The sequence below is a fragment of the Cucurbita moschata genome, unplaced genomic scaffold, assembly GCF_002738365.1.
Source record: "Cucurbita moschata cultivar Rifu unplaced genomic scaffold, Cmos_1.0 Cmo_Scf00009, whole genome shotgun sequence".
NCBI classification, from domain to species: domain Eukaryota; kingdom Viridiplantae; phylum Streptophyta; class Magnoliopsida; order Cucurbitales; family Cucurbitaceae; genus Cucurbita; species Cucurbita moschata.
In genome coordinates, this window is record NW_019268525.1 from 2382871 (window position 1) to 2392734 (window position 9864).

Consider the following 9864-nt stretch of genomic DNA (forward strand, 5'->3'; position numbering starts at 1 on the left):
TTTTTTTTTTTTTTTTTTTTTTTTTTTTCTGAGTTTTCCTAAATTATGTTGAGGTTAAATCTACCTATCATCATTTCTTAAATTGTACCGTTCTTATCTACTTACATCGTTATTTACGGTACTGATTAATTGTGGTTGTTGCTCCACAAATTTGAATATAACGTATGTAGTTGACTTTTATATGTTTAACCGACACCATTTGTTTGATGGAAAAAGGGGTTTGTTTTCGTACTAGTGTGATGTTTGTTCCCATTCTTTTAATAGTTAGACTGAGAGGGGATCGAATTGACCTTTTAGATTATTACGGGTCGGAGGGAAATCTAACCATGCTTAAGTTCAAGAGTTAGTTCATATAACTTGGAGGGTTGAGATGGTAGAGATCTACCCAAACGAAGTAGGGAATGAGGAAAGAAGTAGTGAGAAACCCAATTAGCTAAACTAGGTTGGGGATAGAGATTACATTCTCGATTTGCCCCTTGAAATTTTAACAATTATGTTAAACATTACTATATTATTTTGTGTGAAATTTTTTTTTTTTTTTTATTTTTTAAGATATTTTTCCTTTTTTAATAAAAATTATATTGAAAAATAGAATTTATCTATTAAAATATTACTTGAAAAAGAATATATATATATATATATATTTTCGTTCCCGCAAAAATTTTCATTTATCTTTATAGAACCGGGGCAAAGATTCTCCACATGGAATTTTGCGAGGATGAAGAAAAACTATTTTGCCCTCGTCCCACCCCATCGACATCTCTACTTATGTTTGGAGTGATGTGATTGACCAAAATTTTCATTTATTAAAAGTCTAAATGGCCATATGCGTCGTCTAGTTAGCAAGAGCTAGTTCTGCCTCAACCAAACTCGACTCAAGCCAATTTATCCCTAGGACTATTTCTACTTCAAGTCTCCATGCTTGGGTCGTTCCTTTCATTTCGAGATATCGATTCAAATCTACTCATAACCGTGTCAATTTATGATATATTATGAAATATATAATATTGCATAATTAGCCATGCATCCCTTCTTAATTTTGATAGAGCCTTAATTTTGATGGAGCACCAATGTAAGGTAAGAAGGAATTATTTTTATTTATATTTAAAGTAATTATGAATTATTTTTATTTATATTTAAAGTAATTATTTTATGATAATCGCTATTTTGTTATTTAAAATCATATCTGTTAATTGATTTTAATTACATATATTTCCAACTGTCTTTAAATGAATATTGTAGTGAATAAATAATAATAACGTGATTAAAAAATGGTTGTTCTTACTTTGTCTTAATATGCATTGACCATTCACCATTAACATATTTTAACAAAAATAAATAAATAAATAAAAATTAATTTATTGGGATGGATTAATTAAAATTCAATTTTTTTTTTATGCTCAGAAAAATCTAATCAACCCAACTCAATTGGTATGATTTGGTTCATGAGTTCTCTGAAATAAAATGGGTTAAACTTAAACCATCCGATTTTATTGTTAACGTTAAATTTTTTTTTATTTACAATTATATAAATATATATTTATTTTAGGTCAGGATTATTTTTATTATTTATTTTCTATAAATTTTTAAAAATAATTTTCAACTATTTAAAATATATTAACTTTTAATTTTTTTTATTAATATATAGACGAAAATAGACATATGGTATTTTTATTTAGTTAAATTAATATTTAACTACAATTGGATCAATTATCGCTGAGTTGGACATTGAAGGTCTGATAAGCGGCATCTTCAGACACTCTAATGCTAACAGAGGTGGCGGATTTGGTTCCAGGGTGCTGCACTGTTACATTGTAATCTCCATGGAACAACGAAGCTTCAACAAAACCTTCACCATCGGCTGTAATTTCCAAGCTGGGCGATTTCCATTCAGCCAGAAGCTTATCGACAACGTCTCCTGCTGGGGTGTTCTTGAAATTCAGATCCACAAGCGGCAGGGTCGTGAAATTCGCCGATAATGGGCCTGCAAATGTGATTATGCCCTTTACTGCAGGATGTGCGTATCCTTCTCTTAGAACTTCCTCATAGTATTGTGCCTGTTAGGGGAAGATACCAAGTTTTGTTAGTTATGTCTGGAAGGTGTTTGATGAAATGCTTGAAAGAAATTGCGTTGTACCTGATTTGGAGTTTTGTAATAAAACACTTCTGTGATCCATATGGGGTAGCCTGTTGATCCTAGATAGTCCAATGCGGATCTCATGTATGGTAGATTTGGCGGATCAGGGCCGAAGTTGCCCTGCAAGCCGATTCCTGCTGGAATATTTTCGTTCCCGGGATACGATAGGATTTGGAAGAGTTTCTTTCTTACGTTAGCCGGGCTTGCTGTCGTTTCACTAGCATGTTCCATGGTATTGTATTCATTCACGAAAAGAAGTGTCTTACTGTCAAGTTTATGTGCTGTGTTGTAGTACTCTGCTGAGGCATTTTCACCGAGTTTGTCCTCAAAGTATCTGAAGTGTACATTTTCATTCATGACGTCCCAATGGATAAACTTTCCAGAATATCTCTTAACCACGGAGTTGATTCTTTTTTCTGCTGCTATCTTCAAATCTGCAGGGGAGAGTGACTTGACCCATTGTGGCTGAAACTTGGGATTGTCCCAGAAAATGTTGTGTCCTCTTACTGAAATACCATGTTGATTGGCAAACTCAAGCATCGCATCAGGGATGGTGTAGTTCTCTTTGCCTGGTTCTATCTCAGTGCTATACCACTTAAGTTCATTTGTAAAAGTGGCACAAGAAAATCTTGATGCAAACCAATCTTGGTATTCTTTGCTGGAGAGAATGTGGTGGTTCATTCCTGCCCCAAATGGGAAGTTTGGTTTTTTCTGGTCGACGAAGACTTTTGCACCTGCTAGTTTACTGTTGTCTGCTTGGGTTATTTGCAGCCTCACCTTGCTTTTCCTCACCTGCAAAACGCGTTTCCATCATTCAGTGTACGTGCTAATTCTGGGACCGAAGTCCCACCTTGGCTAGAGGTGATAACTCATGAAGATCTCTATGGTCGTTTATTGAGAAGATTATGAAGGGTGTGACTAAGATCTTACGTTGGCTAAGAAGGAAGAAGATCAAGAGTTTGTAAGGTCAGCATTTCCAGACTTTTGCATCAATCTTCAATGTAAATTCGTGTGATTTTAAGTTCAAAGTAGATGATATCATGCGAATGAAGAGCCAATCGTCCTAACAATATGGAGGCACCTTCAAAGGTTATACCAGTTTCTTTCTTTCTTTATATTACCTCGTTAATGCTTCTGTCTTGGTGGGATCGCCATTGCTCCTTTGTAAATGGTTGCAGTGAGACATTATCGAGCCAAATTTCTGCTGATGTATTTTCACTCTATAAACAAAAGCAAAACAAGTTATAGGCATTTAGTTCATTGGTTCTGAATGGAGCATGAATTTGAAAAAGATTTGCTTTAATGTTGCAGCATACTCTAGTGGCCAACCACGTACTCTACTAAATCAAGCCAAGTTGGTGAAAGCAAAAGTTATTCACCTCAAAAAAGACCTCCGCATGGCCTGTGAAATCAGAGACAATGCCACCTTTGAGCAAACTCCAGCAGCCCTGCTTGGCTATGGTTTCACCACCATGAAGAATCCGACCACCTTTACTATTTCTGAATAGAACAGCGACAGGTGCGCTTCCTTCACTTAGTCGAACCCAAGCTGTTTATTTTATAGCATGTTTCTGATTAGACGGTGTATGATTTAAGAGCATTAAATTTTATGTTCAGAAATTGCGCATAGATCTAAAAGCTTAAGCTGATAAATTACGCATAGATCAATAACTAGCTGTAATAAAGAACATGAGAGAAGGAAAGAAAGTTCGACCCATACCAGAGAAACTATAGAGCTTTCCATGTTGGAGATGAACCAACTGATAGAGACTATCCCTTGGGTGAGCCCTCTTGTGAGCTACAATGAAGCTATTGATGTGGTTGTCTTGTTTCAAAGACCCTTGCTTTATTTCGCCTCCTCCAAACACTTTCCACCCTTCAATTCCATTGTTGAACTCTGGATTCAATATGATCCCTCCTCCATTACGAACTCCTCTTGGCTTCACCAGACACTGTTTTATAGATATTTCTCAACTTTAGCAAAAAAATGTACCTTTATCATTATATACTTATGTTAGCAAATTTTGTTCATATTTGTAACCATAAAATCGCCATAGAACATTCAATGATAGAATTCAAAAGCAAAACCAACTTCAAATTCTAAGATCTTGAGCTACACTTACCTCAGTTGTTGCATAATAATCATAGGAAAAACTTCGGATGGTTATGAACTTTCCTGAATTGCTCACAAACCCAATTTTGTTAACTCAAATTAGTGAAAAAAGAAAATCAGTGCTATTTTATGTAAGAGTAAAGAGGGAAAACAAACCTGAAAATATCAAAATGAAGGGAAGAAAAAAAAGGCTGAGAGCTCTGGAAATGTTCATCACTTTGAGATGACAACTGAAGAACAAAGTTGCCTTTGAAAGCAATGTTTGTTTTGGTGACTGTACTGACAAATTCCCCATATTATATATTAGTTCAATTTTTGGATTTATTATTATCTTATGGAAATATTTGACTTTTTAGAATTTTTGGTATCTTTCTTTGCTTAGATTTTTCTAAATTATGATTGGTTAACCATTTTAAGTTTCTTTAGATGAATTACATTATCATCCTTTTACATTGTTGTTTGTATGATTGTTAGTGTGGTAATTTCTAATAAACTTTGATACTCATTAAGGAAAAATCTTATGTTATATGATTTTGGTGCAGTAGATTTTATAGGAATGATGAAAAAAATACATATTTTAAGAGTTCTCAATTTTATGAAAATATGGATAGAAACGTTAATGATTGAGTTAGAGAATTTTATTCCATGTAGTTCACGTTGCGCATAGGAGAAGTTTTTATTGCCAAGTTGAGACAACTATCTTTTGCTGATTCAAATACAATGTTTTATATTTGTTGTACCAAAAAAAAATTACAAAAACATATCATTATTTGTAATATAATTTGAACATTATTGTAAATAAAATGTTTTTGTGTTTCTAATTAATCTTGATTAAATTACATATTTAGTCGTTCTTAAACTTGGAAGTTTGTGTATATTTAATCTCTGACCCTAAAAAAGTGTTTGATTCACATGAACATTCAATTGTGTATTAGTATACAGGATTTTCGAGGTTTTTAAAATTGAATTGATTTAATTGAAGTTTATCTAGAAATACATGTTTTTGAAAGAGTCATTTGCCATTTAGATTAAAAAGTCTTTTTAGAAATGTTATTTTAAGCTGCACTTCAACATTTTTCATATTAATTTTTAAAATAAAGTATGAGTCAAATATTTTCAATACAGAGATCGGAGGTTTAAATCTCTTCACTCTTGAATGTAGCGTCGTTGAACTCTATACAAAATTAGTCTTAATTCTATTATAGAACTAAAATTGTCATCTCAGGACTAAAAACATGTTACTTACATACCTAAACAATCGTTAACTCTCCTTCCGTATGATCGACGCATAATCCCACTTATCTTGAGGATCAAATAATTAGGTTCAAAGATGGAGAAGGTGCCAAGCATAGAGGAGAATCACATGCATTAGCATTGATGTGTGGAGAGATGGGTGACTTCCAACTAAGGGCACTATCCCATTCCCAATCTCTTAACACAATACTCATTTTGGTTGGAAAAGTGGTACAACATTGAGAGTGAGTGGTGATGGCAATCACTCCACTTACAAGTTTATATTAGGCATGACGTATCTTTATAGGTCTGTTATTAGTCGAAGTGCGCGCAAGCTGACCCGTGCACTCATCGTATACTCATTTGTATAGAACATTCAACCACGTTTCAAACAACTCTACATCACACAAACCAAAGAGAAAAAATAGCAAAATAGCAAAATGAATTGATCTATCATCACATGCAACCTTTTTCAGACAACGTTCTATGTCAAACCTTCATTCCTATCTGTATTCAGAGAAAGAAGAGGTCAAAGGAGTAGCAAATTAGACGTAACAAGACAAGAAGCAAAGCCAAAACTTTAGTTAAACTGGATTTGCTCTAAAACAGAGTGAAAATTTGAACCAAAACTTCAATTGTTAAGGCCCCTTATTCATTGTGTTCTGAGTTAAGCCTTCAGGAAGCCCTTCTGCTCAAGGAAACTCATCACTTTATCTGCCATGTCGCATGGGGAACCTCCATTGTGTTTCAGTACAATCTGAAACCCAACAAGAGCGTTAGTACATTGAACTTTCAAATATCTAAAACGTCCTTAAGACTTCTAATTCCGTGTCTAATAGAATCTTAAACTTCCAACTTAGTTAACAATGAATTCTAAAGAATGTCGAGTAAGTTTTGATCTACCAGACAATCAGATATCTATTAGTTGCAAAGTTGAAAGTTCAGCGATTAATTATGAACTTTTTGAAGACCCGGGGCCTATAAGAACTAAACTTAAAGATCAGTACTAAACTTATAATTTAACCCGAGAATCATTTGCCAAGTAGTAGAAGCATTTATCTTTTGCAAGTTGTTCTAAAATGTTCCATTTTCCACTAGACTGAGTAATTTTACCTCACAATTCAATGGTACTTCATATGGATCATCAATACCGGTAAAGCCTGCAAACATATGAGATTTTGTTCAGTCAATGGATGAACTATGATAATTCTGAGCATATTTAAGCCTATTTGATATCAATTAACTCTAAGTAAGACGATAACAATGCAGTAACCTTTGATCTTCCCCGCCCGTGCAAGCTTATACAGTCCCTTCGTATCTCGTGCTTCACAAATTTCAAGAGGAACATCCATGAACACCTGTATATTTTTAGTATATTTTTGTCATATATGTTCCCAAGGCGAGGCGAGGCGAGGCGAGGTAGAATAGAAGTCCACTCAAAATCGATGGTATGCGTAAATTTAGAAATACCTCAATAAAGTATCCATCAGGTAAAATGGCACGACAAGCATCTCGATCCCTTCGATATGGAGATATCAAACTAGCAATACAAATAACTCCAGCGTCTGCAAACAGTTTCGCAACCTCACCTAGTTTATGGAAGAGGTATAATTAGGAATCATGAACAGCCCAATCCGAAGTGTTGTAAATGAACAAAACTTCTCGAGCAGGACTTACCAACCCTCCTTATGTTCTCCGCACGATCTTCGGCTTTAAAGCCAAGGTCACGATTCAATCCATGCCTAACATTGTCCCCATCAAGAATATAAGCCAACTTTCCCATTTTGTATAAGCTTTTAGTCAAGGCACAAGCCACAGAGCTCTTCCCTGCAAGTTAGCTAAAATTGGGTCAGGTTGAAAAAGTCTCAAACCCAATTTATATATTTCAAGCCAACATTTTTTACTATCTATTTCACTAAATCTTTCCATACATAACCTGAAAAATCAAAATCAATCGGACTCATATATTTCATGGTTGGGTTTCGTCTATTATCTAGAAGGAACAAGGATAATTTTGGTGAGATGTGAGATCCCACATCAGTTGGAGAGGGAAACGAAACATTCCTTATAAGGGCATAGAAACCTCTCCCTAGCATACGTGTTTTAAAACCGTGAGGCTGGCGACTATATGTAACGAACCAAAACAAACAATATCTGTTAGCGGTGGGCTTGGGCTATTACAAATGATATCAGAGCCAGACACCGGGCGGTGTGCCAGCGAGGACGCGGGCCCCCAAGGGAGGTGGATTGTGAGATCCCACGTCGGTTGGAGAGGGAAACAAATCATTCCTTATAAGGGCATGAAACCTCTCCCTAGTAGATGCATTTTCAAACCATGAGCGGACAATATCTATTAGCGGTGGGCTTGGGTTGTTACAAATGGTATCAAAGCCAGACATCAGGCGGTGTGCCAGCAAAGACGCTAGCCCCAAGAGGGGTGGATTGTGAGATCCCACATCGGTTAGAGAGGGAAACGAATTATTCCTTATAAGGGCATGGAAACCTCTTCCTAGTAGACGCATTTTAAAACCATAAGCAGACAATATCTATTACCGGTGGGCTTGGGTTGTTACATTAGAACAAATGTACAACCCAAAAAATCTATCAGAGAACAAACCCAGCCAAACCGATGGATACCCAAAACTCCAAGTCTAATTTCATTCGAATACAATCTAAACGATGATTAATAGATAATAACAACTAAGGCGTAAAAGCAGAAGGAAAAGGTTAGACAAACCTGAGCCACTGAGCCCTGTGATCCATATGACACACCCTTTCTGGTTGAGAAGGCTCTGTCTTTCAACATTTCCAATTGAACATTCATGCCACTTGATATTGGTAGAGTTTCCTACTGTGGACAACACTCCAGCATTTTTCCCTGATTGAAAAGCATCTTAGTAATCTTGACAGCTTAAACTAAGACAAGAATCTCACACAAACAAGAACATCATCAGACACCACTATATGAGCTTATATCAACATAGAAACAATTCAAACGTTCTGCAACTAAATCAGCGTTTCAAAGAGTTCTACATAAGAATATAGCTAAGATCGACATAGATACAAACATAAGGTTCTTGCTATTCCAATATCTTGTTTGTGCTATCTAAGGAATCAAGCAAGACAGCCATAACACCAGAAACATCAATGAGATGATTCAGAAAACAAGACAAATATTCTGATTCAACCAAAATCAAGTCCCTGAATCAAGATTATACCAACAACAGACATCAAAATTGAAGCAATACCAGAGTTTCCAGCATGTCCATTGCCCAAGGTAGCATCTAAATCAATCTCGCATTCACTCTTACCCAAACCATCGACCTTCCCATTAACAATCACCGCCCTCGAACCCTTTTTCTCAGCCCAATCACAAACAACCACCGTTGATTTGAAGCTAATCCCATTGGAAAGCCTTGCAAACCCAAACGCCGATGGCGGCGAGAATGATTTCTGGCGGAGCGGCGGAGGCACACATCCCGGAAACGAAATTCCCCCAGTCGAAACCATATCTCACATGCATTTCAAAACGGAAACACCATAGACTCAAAAATAAATAGAAAAGGTTAAAAACAAATCGATTAAGGAAATCAAGGGCAAATGGAATGCCATAATTGGTCGAATGGCGGAGAGGCTATCCTGTTCTTGTCCGACATAATAATTAATGACCGGTGGAAAAAAAATTCACGACCCCTTTTGGCGTCAACCCTCGTTTTGAACCTTTGATTTTGATTCTTCTTCTTCTTCTTCTTCTTCTTCCCTGAAATTTATGAACTGTACAAGAAATATACGGAACCAGAGCCGAAGCCGCGGAGCGTACGAAACGGCGAGCCGTCCGGAGAAGAAGAAAAAAGAGCGACGTCGTTTAGGGTCCCGCGAAAAACAACTGGTGCAATAACGCAATAAATACGTGAAAGCTGTCGCTGATTGCACCCGACACGACGGTGGAATTTATTATTAATTTTTTATTCGATGAAAATTTAAAATTATTAAATTACTTTATATAAAATAAAGACTTGACCTAAAAAACTTTTAATTCTTTTTTTAATATTTATGATGACTCACGAATATCCAATTAGATAATTAATTTTTTTTTGTTAAAATAAAATTTTAATAAAATTTTAATATTAAATATTTAACACACCACACCACTTATAAATTATAAAATATTTTTAATTTTATGTATTATTTTAATAAAAAAAAGATTTATTTCAAACAATTTAAAATATATTTAACAAATTAAGTAAATTGATTGATCTAATTAAAAATTTATTGTTGAGAGAAAGTACAATAAAATTTAAAATTTATAGATAATTTTTTTAAATAGTAAAATAATAAACATTTTATGTATTAAATAAAAGGCAAAAAAAAAAAAAAAAAA

The 9864-nt window shown here is 35.0% G+C and overlaps 2 protein-coding genes across 2 annotated transcripts; both read right to left on the reverse strand.

Annotated features, from left to right (window-relative positions):
- Positions 1 to 1645: 1645 nt before the first annotated feature.
- Positions 1646 to 4560, reverse strand: LOC111447813 (anti-sigma-I factor RsgI6-like). Its single transcript, XM_023087160.1, has 7 exons — positions 4407 to 4560; positions 4261 to 4313; positions 3858 to 4089; positions 3517 to 3686; positions 3259 to 3357; positions 2138 to 2929; positions 1646 to 2057 (listed from the first exon to the last, which is right to left on the reverse strand). Exons 1-7 carry the CDS (start codon positions 4543 to 4545, stop codon positions 1707 to 1709), a joined length of 1836 nt encoding a protein of 611 aa, XP_022942928.1. The 5' UTR covers positions 4546 to 4560; the 3' UTR covers positions 1646 to 1706.
- A 1342-nt stretch (positions 4561 to 5902) lies between these two features.
- LOC111447912 (adenylyl-sulfate kinase 3-like) lies at positions 5903 to 9381 on the reverse strand. The gene is made up of 7 exons (XM_023087293.1): positions 8732 to 9381; positions 8221 to 8361; positions 7161 to 7310; positions 6954 to 7072; positions 6757 to 6841; positions 6597 to 6643; positions 5903 to 6240 (listed from the first exon to the last, which is right to left on the reverse strand). The coding sequence occupies exons 1-7, from the start codon at positions 8991 to 8993 to the stop codon at positions 6151 to 6153; spliced, it is 894 nt and encodes a 297-aa protein (XP_022943061.1). The 5' UTR covers positions 8994 to 9381; the 3' UTR covers positions 5903 to 6150.
- Between the last annotated feature and the right edge of the window lie 483 nt (positions 9382 to 9864).